Below are 16166 nucleotides of genomic sequence, written 5' to 3' on the forward strand. Positions count from 1 at the left end.
AAACTGATTCACTTGTTTTCCTGCTTTTGGAGAATTTCACTTCTTACTTGCTTCCATTTTGGAGTAAGAGGGGAACAGCTATGAGGGTTCTGCAGTTACAGGCAGCCAGGTTCTTTATTCAAAAAGATCAAATCCCAGTGAAAAAKGAACCTTCATGTTCCAAGGATGTGGCCAAAAGGATTTTTATGGCTGAGACTTGAGATACAGATATTACTGTAAAAGACTGGTTATAAGTCGTCACATGAGCTTCAGTGATAAACTTTCATCCCTGGTGCATAATTAAATCCTTAAAAAATATAGACTCATCATACTAAGGAAAAAGCATTAGTGAAATGACAAGAAAAGGGACAAATCATCCTGTTAGAACAGGTGTATGTATTTTTTCCATAACTTTTCTAATTTGTGCTGAAAACTTCATGTACTGATAAATAACTTCTTCTCGGCTGCATGAAACTTTTTTTTGTCCATATTTCTTCTTGTTTGTGGGTTTTTATTTTTTATTTTTTTCCATGTCAGTCAGTTTACACTTTCAGTCCATCTTTCTCATCCATCCATAGCATTTCCCTGTTCATTTTATCCACTGCATCTTCTCTGCTCATCATCGGTAGAAGATTCTGGCAGCACGGCCTGCATGTGGCTACCTCCTCTTGTGCTGGCATGTGATGGTGGCACCGTTGTGTTCTCTTCCTTTCCCTTTTTACTAACAGACGCAGACCAAACTGGAGCATGCCCGCATTAAGGAGCTTGAACAGAGCCTGCTCTTTGAAAAGACCAAAGCTGACAAACTCCAGAGGGAGTTAGAAGACACTAGGGTAATGGTTTTCACTATTTCAATAACAAGACTCATTTGTGTTTTGGAGCATTTTTGATGACACTGTCTGCTGGGTATAAAACATGCCAAAAGAGCTCCTTGCTTCCGCAGTGCACGCTGTCAATGTAGCTGGAACACACCTAAAACCAGCCTTGATTTTGAGCTTTGGTAGAACGTGTGTGTGTATGTCTGTATATGTGTATGTATTTCTTCAGAAGAATTCAGGTAAGATGATTTCAAAATGCAAAAATAACACTTGAGTGCACCTGAAAAGCAGCAAATGGAACTGTGAAGTGATATAAAGGACTACACGTTGGTTTGTTTTTAGAAGTAGCAAAGTTCATTATGTCTAAAGAAGAAAGATGCATATCTTTGTGCAGATATATCTTTGTTTTTAGCACAAATTCAATATTTCTGGGCTGTATTTGCTTTCTGAAATCTTAAGAAATGGCTGTGTATTGCTTTGCGGAACCATTATTTCCAGTGGCTTTTTAGATGACTAGCTGATGTTAAGATCAGTTGTGTTTCTCTTGCAAGAACTCTCTAGACACTTAATTTTGGCTTGGGGTGGCTTATTAGACACTTTAGACAGGTCCTTGATGTTGTCCGTAAAATCCAAATACTGCAGTACTTAACTGTATGAAACTAGACAAAAAGGGGACAAATACTTGTTCTGTGTATTGAAGGTGATCAAGCAAAATGGTAAAAGTATGATAAAAGATACTTCCTTTTAACATCTTTTACAGCTCTCAAATTTGAATTACAATATTGAAATACTTGTATCATGTGGTAAGGAAGTTTCCTGTGCTCACAGCCCCACAGCTGGGGGCTCATTATTGGGACTCCTAGTGCTTGTAGGGAATCTCTGATTTGGGGAGAAGAGGATGATTGTTTCGTTGTGCAAGTAAGAGACCTCGAATCTGCAGAAGGAAATTACTACTCTCAGACAAATGTGGGTCATACTGCTGACATCCAGCCAAACTATTTAGAGTTATTAAAGGGGAGGTGGGAGGAAGGCACTTTCAGCTCTAGGAAGAAATTTTCAGCTGTAGGAAGAATTTGCTAATAATGTTATATATTGAATGTACTATTTTCTTGGTATTACTGGACATCTCAAGAGGATCAAATAAATTATCCGGACAATTATGAGGGTTATATTGTACCAGAAGCTGATAGCGTCAGTCAGGTCTAGTTATATAAAGGGAATTTAGGTCATAGCTAATGGAAAGCCATTGTTTCTAAGTGTCCTTTGCCCTATATTCTTCACATGTAAACACACATCCATATTACTTCAAGTCCTGTTGCGGTTGTTCCTGGCCTGTGGAATGTGATAGTCAGAGACAGGAAGCACCCAGCAGATAACTAAGGCTGCAACCTTCAGGCTCGGGTGTCAGGTGTTCACTGAAAACCTGCACGTCTGCTTCCAGAGACTAGGAATCAGGCAGCCTTTCAACGTAAAGCAAGGCAGGGGAAATAAGCCACCAATTTCTGTGTGGTAGATTTTATAAAGTAAATCTCTTAAGATCACTCGATATATGAAACCATGTATTTTATTGTGCTGTTTTCTCAAATTGACAACTTTTTTGCATTGCAAGGTGCCTTTTCTGATTTCTGCATTGTATCTTCATTTTAGAAGAAAAGTTAATATTGTCTTTTCCAAGCAAAGTAAGAAGTTGTCATAACTTCTTCAGACTTCCAAAGCACAGGATTCAGCTGAAAGAATTACTATAATTCTCTGCTTCTGCATCAGCACTTTTTTTGGGAAACTTGTGTGAAAGTAAACACCCCTTGAGACAGGGTTAGTTTTCTACACTTTCCTCATTTCTGTTGTGGCAGAATCAGCTAACACTTAGTAGTTACACAGCCAATAGTATCATATTCAATACTCCTATTTGCATATTTGTACAAAATGTTGTTTGTTTTAGTCATTGCGCAAGGCAATGAAATTGTCCACTGCTCACTCTAGATAATACTTGTGAAGTTTCCTTGTTTATTCCGGCCACTTAATTTGGAAGGTGGGGAATGTTAGCTCGTTTTGTCTAGGTGAGGGAAAAACTTTGAATATGTATCATAGTGTATACAGCTGATGGCCATCTTGAAAACAAATATATATTCACATAAACATACAAACAGTTTTTGAGGGTAGGGTAGGGATGCATATTGCCAAACCAAGTAAGTACTCTGTAAGAAGTACATTTTAAAGGGCAATTACAGGTAAGTAATATCTTTTCTTCAGAGTGATGATAAAATAACAACAACCAACAGTTGTGGTTGCTTAGTGTGTTTTTGGCTTACCGTATTTTTCTTTTTCAGAGATAACAATGGAGTAGATATAGAATGACTTTCATAGAATTTGTATGCTAAAAATATGCTTGTAGCTTGTGTGTAATACAAAGATATTCTCTTTGTATTGTATATACTCTTACTCTTTTAAGCAATACTCTACAAATAAATGAAACTTGTCTCCCTTCCAAGTAAAGGCAGTATTTGCGTTTGTTAAAGGTTTCTTGAGTATTTCCATTAAAGAGTTAACACTGAAACTCAAAGGTATTCTAATCCAGAATGTTGATAAGAATACAATAATGAGATTTGCTTATAATAACTGGTGATTTCTTTTCCTTGAGTTCTTAGTGTCTTGCTGTATTAAATATATGTATTATAATTTCTCTTTTTTTCTCAAAATACTGTTAACCATAGGTGGCCACAGTATCAGAAAAATCTCGCATCATGGAACTAGAAAGAGATCTAGCGTTGCGCGTGAAGGAAGTAGCTGAGCTTCGGGGGAGATTAGAGTCTAGTAAACCCATTRATGATGTGGACACTTCTCTTTCCTTACTACAAGAAATAAGTTCCTTGCAAGAAAAAATGGCAGAAGTTAGTAAGGAACATCAGAATGAGCTGCATTCAATGAAAGAGAAGTTTGGAATTAGTGAAGAAGCTCTGCAGAAGGAGATCAAATCACTTTCAACTTCAAATGAGAGAATGGCAAAAGAAAATGAGTCCTTGAAAATCAAGCTTGATCATGCCAACAAGGAAAACTCAGATGTAATAGAGCTGTGGAAATCCAAACTGGAGTCTGCAATTGCCTCCCATCAACAAGCAATGGAAGAACTAAAAGTTTCCTTCAGCAAAGGTGTAGGAGCCCAGACAGCAGAATTTGCAGAGTTAAAGACTCAAATTGAGAAAAATAAATTAGACTATGAAAATGAAATGTCCAGTTTGAAACTGAAGCAGGAAAATGAAAAATCTCATTACCTAAAAGAAATTGAAGCCTTGAAAGCAAAGCTGTTGGCAGTGACAGAGGAGAAAGAGCAAAGCCTGGAAAACTTGAAGACCAAACTGGAAAGTGTGGAAGATCAACATCTAGTAGAAATGGAAGACACATTAAACAAATTACAGGAAGCTGAAATAAAGGTAAAGGAGCTAGAGGTACTGCAAGCCAAGTGCAATGAACAAACCAAGGTTATTGATAGTCTTACACCACAGATCAAAGCTGCTGAAGAAAAGCTTTTGGACCTTGCTGCACTTGAAAAAGCCAATTCTGAAGGTAAATTGGAAATCCAGAAACTTAGCAAGCAGCTTGAGGCAGCTGAGAAACAGATACAGGATTTAGAGACTGAAAAGGTTGATGGAAGTAGCAAGGTTTGTATCAACATCCATCTTTTAGTTTTATTTTGGTTTTATTTTACATTTGTACTGTTTTAACCTGCTATAGCCAACTCATCACAGAGGAAAAATGCGTTTTTTAAATGTGTATCTTAGTACCATCTGAGAAGGTTTAGAAAAAGTGCTAAGTAGGTCACTAGCTCTAAACAGCTATTGTTCTTGCATTTGTCAGACCACTTGGCACACACAAAAAAAAGTTTCTGCACTTTTTCGATGCAGGGCTGTGTGTGCCTGTGCCAAGAGCTTTGTGTTATGAACATTCATTTGTTGGTGTATAGGGGAGAAAAAAAGTATATTCTATCACTGCAGCTAGGCATAAAAGTGCCAAGATTTTTTTTTTTTTTTCCCCCTGCACCCAAGCTTTGTTCATGACAGGTCATGACCAGCTAGAGCTCTAATTGTAAAAGTATTGGCAAAGTAATTGGAAGTAGCTTTCCTAAACTGTTCACAGATGGTGCCAAAATACTAGATTGCCATGGACCTCTGGCCCAATTTTTAGAATTTGTGATGACTTTCTGCACCACCTCTGGGTGTGGCACAGAAAAATTACATCCCTTGTCTATCTAGGCAGTTTACATAAATGCTAAATGTATCAGTTAAATCAGAACAATAATGTACCTGGATTACTAACAAACTAAAATCATAAATGCACTTGGAAATATTTGAATATACTTCAATCTACCTTAAATAAAATTCTCCAAATTTTAATTAAACATATTCCMGAAGAAATGCTGTGATGTAGTCATCAATGGAGATCAACATCATTCAATTAACCCATCATGTTTTTTTCTGTCAGTTTTTGTGTTTTGTTTTGTTTTCATCTTACTGTAGTTTTAACATTGTAGTTGTTTCCTTCAGGTTCAATTTTTAATTTCCCTATTTTTTCATTCATGTTTGTAATTTTATTTTACTCCATTTAATCATCTTTGTTAGGCTAGTAATCTGGCCAAAGAACTGCAGGGCAAAGATCAAAAACTTCTAGACCTTGAGAAAAACTTGAGTGCAGTAAATCAAGTTAAAGATTCTTTGGAAAAGGAGCTTCACGTTTTGGTGAGTAGTACTTAAAATTTTTGACTTTATCCTTTGGATTTTGCTTTTCATGGTAAGAGTATTATTGAAATCTAAAGACCAGTCACTTGTGCATCATTGTTAGGCTCTTCCTGACAAAATTCTTTGATTTGAGAAGGAAATGCAAGATCTGATTACTAATAGGATCCAATTTCAGAATGAGAATAGCATTGCACTTATCTTGATTGTCAGATGTTTTGCCCAAATAGGACTTACCTGTTAAAGATTTCAAATAAAACATTAATCTAGATCAGAATTAGCATGCAGCACAAAATTAGACCACTTTTTAAAGAACATGTGGAGATCTTTAGGATCTGTTGTATGAATTGAGGCTTGTGCTAGGCATGAGTTGCAAATGAGTTTTGGTGACAGGCTTTTTCATCAAATTTCTGGTTTTGCAAATTTAGTTGTTTGCAGTCGCAGTTGGGTAGGATTCTTCTGTGAAATTACACCAGAGTTAGAAACAAAGGTCTACCACTTAAGTTTTAATGTTCATGTCCTGACATTTTCCACAGCCATAGTAACTATTTGAAGTTGTTTGATGAGTCTTACTTACCTTCTTCAGTATCCCATCTTTTCTTTACGGTCTAGCACCACCTCTTCCCGCTAGTAAGGCTGGAAATTACTGGTATGAGATTGATCACAGGGCTGCGGATGTCCACAACTGCCTTTGAACAGTGTGGCTAGCTTGTTAAACTGAGAAACTCTGAAACCCTGTCCTGCCAGAAACTTGCTTTCAATCCAGACAGGGGAGAAAAAATAAAGTTTGCTTTATGTTGCTCAGTATATCTGTGCTAAACTATAGTTCAAAACCTCAAAATCTTTTATGTTAGGAGTGAAGATTGATCTATTTTGTGCGTGAAAAACATTTAATACAAATGGAGTGGTACAGTTATACTGTCTGTCATTACCAAACCTTACCTTAGATTTTTATCTCTTTTCAGAAGGAGAAGTTTACTAATGCAGCTGATGAAGCAGAAAATGTTCAAAAAACTATGCAAGGTATGTCTCCTGCTGAAGTAAACAAACAACTAAAAAACTGCAGAAAATAAATACTGCAAAATAATTTTTTATGTGCCTTTAGATTTACACATGGCAAAACATCAGTATTTCTTTCAGCAGCTAGAAATAGGACAAGATTACTTGCAGCTTCTTTTTGAGAGTAATATGCCTTGGCAAGGAGTGGTTTGACACTAATTACTAACTTCATCTTCAAAATTTTACTTCCTTAGAAACAACAAAAATACTAAGCCAAAAAGAAGAGCAGTTTGCACTCATGTCTTCAGAACTGGAACAGCTGAAGTCTAATTTGACAGGTAAGGAAGTAATAAAATGGAATGTTTTGAAATATGTATCAGCTTTGTGCTTTTATGTGGCCTTCTACTCAGCTCACCAGGTTGGAGTTTGTAATACTTTCACAAATACACACATTTTACTTCCAAAAAAATTCCTCCTTTCTAGGCAGAACACACTAACTAAATGTGTTTTGAATAACTGACTAAATTATTGCTTTCACATTGCAACAAAATCATGTTGTGATGATGGTCCAATGCTAGAGGAAGGCTTGGGACTGGATTGAAGTGTTTCACGTTTAAGAGTTTAATTCACAGCAGTCTTGTACGTAAATTGAGCTTTATTTTGATGGACACYTAAAAGATACTAAATTAGTTAGATTGTCAACTTCTCAACTCATACAAGCTTTTTGTGGCCTACAACCTGAGGCTAAATGAATGAWTTCTGAAAGAAAGAAGTCTTGACTGCTTGCTTTTCTAGTGTGTCCTAAGAGTTCTTTATATATGCTACAGCTGTCAGTGTCAAGTCCAAAACTGATTGTGATTTTTAGTTTTAGAGATTGAATTTGTGAGACTTCTAGCATCTAGATTGTTCTCTTTATATTYCTTTACAGTCATCTATTTTGTGCATGCCATTTCTCTTAAATTTACTGTACTACTAACCTTTGACTTCCTCAGTTATGGAGAAGAAATTGAAGGAGAGAGAAGAACGAGAACAACAACTGATTGACACTAAAGTCAAACTTGAAAACGATATTGCAGAGATCATGAAATCTTCAGGTGACAGCTCTGCCCAGCTTACAAAAATGAATGATGAGCTGCGCTTAAAAGAAAGGTATTTCACCATCAGAACACTTTCATGTTAATTCTTTACACCTATACGCCACACTTCTCATTTTATCTTTTTGTAAATAGCTGAATGAGATGCTTCTGAGTGTCACGTTGCTATAACAATGAACTTCTATCAAAATAGTCAAAGTAGTCTCAAAATGATTTGGAGAGACTCATTTTTAGAATTCCAGAATGTACGTAACACGTGCTTTTTACTGTCCAGAGGTAAATGAAAATTTTGATAATCTGGACAGTTTTCTGATTATGCTTACTAATTATTTGATTACCTGATCAGCTGGTTTAATTCTGATGCGGAAAAATCTTGGTTCTTTTTCTTGACTTGCAAGGAGATTGGGTTTTGTTTCAAATAAAAGCAATCTATAGAATAGCTAGTTTTCAGCTTTACAAAGCCCTGAACTGTGGAGACCGGGTAGCTGTGGCAGCAGTGCTGCTCTGCGAGTGTTTTGTCTCATTTGTATGTATTTAATTTAGCAGATCATTCTCTTTATGCTATATAATTAAACCTCTTTAAGCGTTTTGACAGATTATAAAACTTTAACATAATTTAAAGTGTCTTTCATCTCTGCATTCATCGTGCATCAGCAAAAAGTAGTTTTCTTTCTTGGTCTTTTTAGGCAATTGGAACAAATACAACTTGAGCTTACAAAAGCAAATGAAAAGGCTGTTGAACTTCAGGAAAATGTGGAGCAGACGACACAGAGAGCTGAGCAGAGTCAGCAAGAAACTCTCAAGATTCATCAAGCAGAACTGAAAAAAATGCAGGATCAACTAATAGATTTGGTAAGAAGAACTCCAAAATAGCTAAGTGAACAATATTGTAACACTGCATCTCTAATTGTCTTCCAATTGTTTTATGTTCTGTCAGAAAAAGCAAATAGAGACTAGCCAAAATCAGTATAAAGATCTTCAGGCCAAGTATGAAAAAGAAACTTCTGAGATGATCACTAAACATGAGGCAGATATCAAAGGACTTGAGAAAAACTTGCTGGATGCAGAGGAGACGCTGAAAATTGCACAAAAGAAAAATAATGAGTTGGAGACACAGGCTGTGGAGCTGAAGAAACAAGTAGAACAGGCCAAAGTATGTATACTTTGTTATTCTGCAAATAATTTGAAGTTTAATTCTTTCTGTTTCAGTGAGTCGTTCCTTTTTGTCTGTTTTCATCCTTTTGTTGTAAGTTTTTGCAGTTTTTATTTTGTGAACTTTTCCAGAGAAGATTAACAGTGATTGGGAAAGTGAAACATACACCACTAGCTAGTTATGGGTCTTCTCCCTGTTGCATTAAAGCATCTCTGAAATATGGTTCTTTGAAGTTAAGATTTTATGTTCATAGATATTGGATTCCATACAATCATTTGGAGCTCTATTTTGTTCTTGGTGTTTAAATGCATGAATTATAAATGAAGTGTGGTATGAAATTTTTGTTTAGAAGTGTTACAAACCTAGAATTTTCCTCTGTCATATGATCCCATGTTATGTGCAACTATTTTGTATATAGCTTGAATATTTTTCATGTTTTTCCTCCATTTCTTTGAACATCAGTGCTTGCTTTTTCATCCTTCATTATTTGCTGTATCTTATGCTTTAGCAAAATCAGTGTATAAATTGACACACAATTTAAAATGTATTTCTAATGCAGCTTTTTGAATTGAATATTTTATGGCAATATGTCTTTGACAGAATCTTGAGAAGAATTAGTTAWAACAAAGTGACTCTGAGAATTGGCAGTCAGTATCTTATTAACTYCCTGCTTTATAATTCACATAGATTGTGATGTGGCTCTTTCTGAATAACTTTGAGACACTGGTGGTAGTTTTATAAACAAGCTGAAGTGTCTTGTATGGAGCAGCATTCAAGGGTGATCTTTTTTAATTTAAATTTTTGGAAAGTTTTCTTTCAGATGAATGGCATTTTGTAATGAAATGTCATTGGTGGCAATCAGCAAGTCAGATTRCCCTAGGACTGTGTGTCAGCCTATACACTTTAAAAAAAGAAAATGCTCTGCCCATAATCTCCATTTCTCATTTATCTGCTTGACTTCATTTTTGTTTTCCCTTCTCCCCAACTTTTTCTTTAGTCGTTAACTTCTGTGTTAGCGTCAGCCAGAAAAGAGATTGAACTAATGTCAGACAACATGAGGGGTTTGGTATCAGAAAGAGACACTCTGGCACAGGAGAGGAATACGTTAAAATTAGAAAAAGGTTCATTGCTAACAAAACTTCTAGAGTTGGAATCCAAGTTTATGTTTTTGCAACAAGACCAAGAAAAGCTTTGGACGGTAAATGAAGAACTTAATTTGGAAAATAAAAAAATCCTAAAGGAAAAGGAAGAAGCTGATGCCAAAAGCCAGCAGAATAGCACAGAAAAGATGGCACTGATTTCTGAGAAAAACAAATTGCTGTCTGAGATGGAGGCAGCACAGAAACATCTTCTGAAGATAACTCGAGAAAATGATGTTCTCCGATCTGCGGAGTCAGCCTTGCTCCAACAGCTGGAAGAACTTCAGGCCAGCAGAGAGGCCATGGATATGGCATGTCAGAAGCACATCAGGGAACAGAAAGAACTGGAGGATTATCAGAAGAAACTTTTAGCAGAGAATGATGCAGTTGTTAAAGACAAGGATAGTGTCATTCAGGAGCTGAAAAGCTCTTATGAGGACCTTGCCAGAGATCAGAGAGACCTGCTGCAAGAAGTGTCAGCTCTGACTACAGAGAGAGATTCAGCCCTAGGCAAGTGCTTGGATCTTGAAAGTGCCCATGCAGCCTTAAAAAATGAAATGGATTGTCTGCTGCAAACAAGCCAGAGTCTGCGTTGTGAGAAGGAAGAGCTCCTTAAAAGTATAGAAGAGCTGCAGGTGAGCTTAGCCACTGGTGCCAGTGAGAACCAGGCTTTAAATGTGAGAACAGAAGAGCTGCAAACAGAACTAGAGGCGGAACATAAAGAACTTAAAAAGGTACTGAAAGACAACATAGAGCTGAAGGCTTCCCTGGATAGCCTCTCTCAGCTTCTAGAGGAAATTAAGGCCTCAAGGGAGATATCTGACTCTGAACGGATTCAGTTACTTCAAGAAAAGGAGGCTCTTTCTTCATCAGAACGAAGGCTTTTGGCTGAAAGRGAAGAACTTTTAAATGAAAATAAGGCAGTTACTGAAAAACTTACTGAGGCCACGGCAGATGCTGCGCTTGCTGAGAGAGTCTTTACTGAGAAAATCAATGAACTGAGTGTAGAAAAGGAATCTGCTTTTTGTAAGTCAGTGCAGTTTGAAAAGCAGAATGAAGCTCTTCTTCAAGAGAAGAGTGAATTGGAGAGCAAGTACTTGATGCTTCTTGATGAATGTGAATCTTCTGCAAATGCAATTTCTGACATGAAGAGGAAACATGAGCTGGACGTCTCAGCCAGGAGAGTTCTGTCCCAAGAGAATACCACGCTGCAAGAGTCCATTGAAGCCCTCAAAGAAGAACTAGAAAAGAAGACAATAGAAAATCAGGAGCTAATAGCCTGTAAGTGTGACCTTTCTGATCTCCTGAAAGCAGCTCAGGATGCCAAAACAACACTAGAAAATGAACTGTCTGCCGTTTCGCATGCTAAGCAAGTCCTCTCATCGTCATTCAAGACCTGTTCCTCTGATAGGGAACTGCTGACTAGGGAGAGGACAGAACTGCAAGATAAATGTCAGAAATTGAGTGGGGAAGTGGAGATTATGAAAGAAAACCTAGTCATAGAAAAGGAAGCCAGAAAGTTGGACAAGGAATCCTTTTCTTTGGAATGTATGGAACTTCAGAGTAACATCAGCTTTTTAGAGAAGAAAATAGAAGAGCTGAGAGAGAAAAACAAACAATTGCTGACTGAGAAAGAACTTTTAGCTCAGGAGAAAGAAAGATCTGAATCTAAACTGAGGGAAATAATTAAAGAAAAGGAAGTTCTCAGTGCAGAGATGAAGCAACTTGCTTCCAATATTGACCAGCTGAAGACTGACTTTGCTTGTTTGTCTAAATCCAAAGCAGAGCTCCAGGACTTGCACAGCTGTGTCTCCAGGATCCTAGATGATCTTAGAGTCAGCCATGAGGTAACAGAGAAGGAGAGGATAAAGTTGATCCAGGAAAATGAGAGTCTGCTTGCTGAACAGAAGACTCTGGTCATCATTAAGGAAGAAATACTAAAAGAGAARGAGAAATTCTCTGAGGATTATTATAAATTGCACGAGGAAATAGCAATTTTAGCACAAACTAATAGTGACATTTCCAGCAAACTACTGGTCTCTCAGGAGAAAAATCAGACGCTGCTGGAGGAGATGAATAATATGGCTTTGAAACTAAAAGAAATTGAGACTCTTCAGGCCCAAACAGTAATGCAAAAATCTGAGGTATTGAAACACGTTGTTAAACAACCAAGTATGGTTATACTAACACTGAGCACTAACTCTGTGGTTTCTGTCTGCTCTCCATTGCACAATCAGCACGTCATCTCAGGGAAACAGGCTGGGATTATCTTCCATCTCGGTATATTACCCTGTTCATTTCAAATTGTAACAGACTCTGAAAGATTCTTTAACAGCTACAATATTGTTTTAAGTCATGTCTAAATACGTGAGCCAATGTTGTTGCTGAATGTTGCAAGAAAACAAAGTAAACTGTGAATAAAAGGAAATTCTCTGATCTYGTAGGAGAAGCTGAGCAGCAGCTGCTGTTGAAGCACTTTGCAGCTTGATAGCTAGTGTAGGAATAGTTATGGTTTCAAATTAGTTATTTGTGCAATTTTAAATTGGAAGAATGATTGCTATAAATCTGAGTTAAATTAGAGCTACTCAAAAAATGTGAAACTATGTATTGCTCCTGTAAGTGCAATTGCATAAAAAGTGTCGCAAGAGAATCACTTAAGCTTATGAGACTTTCAGACTGTTAAAGACCATGGCATATCTGGGGTTCTTTTTATTCACAGAAGTGTATTATATTCACTGCCAACAAATTCTAAAATAATATTTTGAATTTCAGTTTGTGTAGTTTGAAACTCATGAAATTACTTACAGTATAAATTGGATTTTAGATATTCTATAGAAATGTCTTATGCCTAACTAAATATTTTACAGAATCACAGAATATTTAAGGTTGGAAGGGACCTCTAGAGATCATCTAGTCCAACCTTCCTGCTCAAGCAGGCACACCTAGAGCATGGGGCACAGGGTGGCATCCAGGCGGGTTTTGAAGACCTCCAGAGTAGGAGACTCCACAACCTCCCTGGGCAGCCTGTTCCACTGCTCTGTCACCCTCACAGTAAAGAAGTTGCTCCTCACCTGGAGACGGAACTTCTTATGCTTCAGCTTATGGCTATTACCCCTCGTTCTATCGCTGGCCACCAGTGAAAACAGCTTGTCCCCTTCCTCCCTGCATTCTCCCTTCCTGAACTTRTACATATTAATCATATCCCCTCTGAGCCGTCGCTTCTCCAGAGAAAACAGGCCCAGCAAATTTTCAGTATTTTCAAATACTGAAAGTGTTTTGTTTCATGAAGATAAATTATGATGAGCAACACTGCAATAATGTGATATTTGGCTTTACCTCCTACTTAAATTTATTTTCAAATAACTTTTTACAGCTTTTTGTAATTTCATATTTTCTGAAAATACAGAGCAATCTGTTGGAAGTGAATATCTATTGAACTACTACTATTGGAAATCTAAGAGTAATCACAGTGGTTATAGTTAGAAATCCAGGAACTAAAACGTGGGTTTTCTCAATGGTGACACAAGCATGGGATTATGACGGAATTTTTGCATGGAATTAGACATGTCTTTAGATTATGTCTGTTTATTTTACTTTATGCAGCTTCAGAATGCAAGTATTCACAATTTCAATCATGAAAATCATTTTTTTAATGGAAAACGAATGTCAAACAGTGGAGTTCTGCATAAAGTATTCTGGTTAGACTTTTGCTTTTGGAGGACCTAATGGTAATACTTATTTTTTTCCCTTATATTTAGGCTGCTAAAATGGCAGAAGATGCTTTTCAGATTGTGGAGCAGGTGACCAAAGAGAAGGATGCCCTTCACAAGGAAAAGATTGAAACTTTGGCCACTTTGGAGAGCTCTAGACAAACTAATGAGAAACTGCAGAATGAGGTAATCACATTTAAGTGCTTTTATATGATAAGTTTCATCAACCTTGTAAGCAACTTCAGTCTTTCTTGCAGGATCTGCTATTTGTGTGAAATCTGTGTGATAGCCTTTGGTTATTTTCTGGTATGAAACAATGCAGAGTTCTTATGGTACACAGCAAGAAATAGCACTGTAACAGCTCATTAGTTTAAACATTTTTTGGCAAATTGGCAAGATAAGGGGTGTGGGTTGTACGCAGAAATAGCTGTGGGCATGACAATTTGTCAGGTAATATGTGATCTCTGTGGATCTTATATGTGTAAATATGGGTGCAACTTGCATTCCAATAAAAATGCTTCTCTAATAATAAAAGAGATTATAATAATAAATATTAAAGAGATTATAATAATAAATATTAAAGAGATTATAATAATAAATAATAAAGAGATTATAATAATAAATAATAAAGAGCTGTAATGCCCCTATTTCACAAAAGTTATTGCTGCACTTCTAGCCTGTGATAGCCTGCTTGCTGCCTACATCATAACCTTGACACACACTGTGGTGTGTTCATTTTTCCTTTGAAACTTATTTTTTCCCCTGAAAATGAGTKGGACATGACTGTCCCAAAGACTCTTACAATCCAACAAATACAGCAATTCCTCTAGGGATGAGTCTGTCTTGAGGACCCCTTCTTCCATCCACCCCCTCCCTTGCTTTGCTGTACTTCTGGGTTTGGGAGGAAAGAATGTCCTCAGTGGTCTCTTTCGTACCCTTTGGCCCCAGTGTATGCAACATAACATTCAATTTGCTTTGCTGCAGCTCCTAAGCACTCCGTGGCCTCTTTGTGATGGCTCTTTAATCTTTTGCATGGGTAGTGAACAGCTGGACTGACATAAATGCCATCGCTTGTACTGGAACGCTAGAGATTTCCAAGGAGAGCTGATGGCTTGAGAATTAGAAGTGATGACGTTAATAATAGCAGCAGTTCACTTTCTGGACCTTTTTTTTAATGTCCTGTAAATGAGAGTAGCTGGAGATAATCTGTTATGTAAGATAACGTGTCACTGAATGTGACCAAATGAGATTTACAAGCTCCCGGTGTTTACATGTTAGATGCAAGCACAGTAGTTAGAAAACATACAATTTGCAACAAGATTTCCCCAAGGAATGAATTTTCCTGTTGCAAGTGCAACATTCAACCACTGCTTCTCTCAAGTTCAGGTATAGTGCAGCAGAGCTTTTTTATCAGCTACCTTAGAAGAATAAAAAAGGGAGAATAGCTGATCTTAGCAAGAAATGTTAAATTCTTCTTAAGAAAGGCATTGCAATGCATAGCATTCAAAATGGATTTGCTTTGCTTACCTAGTATTTCAGTATCTATACACCAAATTACTGTAAGCAGGTCTTAAATGAATGTCATACTGCTGGACTTTAAAACAGAAAGGCTCATTACATTCTCTTGTAACTTTTGACTGTTTCGTTATGATGATTATATTATTACAGTACTTATTTTAGTTCCTTAAATGATTTTTGTGACAATTTTTACCACATTTCTTGTTAGCTGAATGCTTCTCATTACAAACAGATTATTTAAGATGAAAGGTAAAGATGAAAAAGTTCAATTCAGGCCTCCATTTCCTGAATACCTTTTCTAAGTGCTACATCTGAGAATTATACATTTTCATTACTGTAACAAGTTCTTTTCTTTCCTCTTTAAGTTGGACATGCTTAAACAAAACAACTTGAAAAATGAAGAGGAACTTAATAAATCAAAAGAGCTTCTCAACCTAGAGAACAAGAAAATGGAAGAATTTAGAAAAGAATTGTAAGTATTTTAATATTTAACCTGTTACGTTCTTTCCTTGTAGTTACGTTTACCTTTCRTTTTTAAAAATATATTTTTCAGTACATCTTCAGTATCCTTATAAACAAGTATTAGGTCAAAATTAATACCATTTTGACGTAATATCTGAAATCAGAACATGGCTCCCGAATTGCTTGAGTTTCCCGTTAGTGATCCTTATTTAAAATGGTTTGTTGTTTGTTGGGAGTATATAGTTCTGCCACCTGAGGGCACCAGATTATTTTAAAACCTTTGTTACAAAGGATTCCTGTTGGGATTTAATTGCAATTGCATTGTAGTGTTTTTTTTATATAAAATATGGCCCTACTTTTATTTTTCATCGATTACTTTATCCAGTTTATTCCAGCTGCCATGCTGTGCATGTATCTTCTCAAGGTGGGAACAGCAGTTGAATTTCATGACCTGATTAAAATCTTAGACTTATGTTTATGTTACTGCTTTACTGCTAACRTGGGACTTAGCTACTCTGAAATATGGATTTTTTTTTTAATTTTAACTTTTGTTTTTTGTTTTGCTGT

General features: G+C 36.6%; 1 protein-coding gene across 5 annotated transcripts in view; it reads left to right on the forward strand.

The window, feature by feature from the left end:
* Positions 1 to 16166, forward strand: part of CLIP1 (CAP-Gly domain containing linker protein 1) — a 54899-nt gene that overhangs the window by 23532 nt on the left and 15201 nt on the right. For all 5 annotated transcript variants that reach the window (XM_026041825.1, XM_026041820.1, XM_026041821.1 and 2 more), the window contains 10 exons: positions 708 to 812; positions 3509 to 4453; positions 5411 to 5527; positions 6490 to 6547; positions 6778 to 6861; positions 7516 to 7672; positions 8304 to 8469; positions 8555 to 8770; positions 13668 to 13805; positions 15503 to 15609. In XM_026041825.1, the coding sequence (XP_025897610.1) occupies positions 708 to 812; positions 3509 to 4453; positions 5411 to 5527; positions 6490 to 6547; positions 6778 to 6861; positions 7516 to 7672; positions 8304 to 8469; positions 8555 to 8770; positions 13668 to 13805; positions 15503 to 15609 (2093 nt within the window). The remainder of the gene's footprint in view (positions 1 to 707; positions 813 to 3508; positions 4454 to 5410; positions 5528 to 6489; positions 6548 to 6777; positions 6862 to 7515; positions 7673 to 8303; positions 8470 to 8554; positions 8771 to 13667; positions 13806 to 15502; positions 15610 to 16166) is intronic.

This window comes from Nothoprocta perdicaria, unplaced genomic scaffold, assembly GCF_003342845.1.
Source record: "Nothoprocta perdicaria isolate Ctin4 unplaced genomic scaffold, notPer1 scaffold_294, whole genome shotgun sequence".
Taxonomy (NCBI): Eukaryota; Metazoa; Chordata; class Aves; order Tinamiformes; family Tinamidae; genus Nothoprocta; species Nothoprocta perdicaria.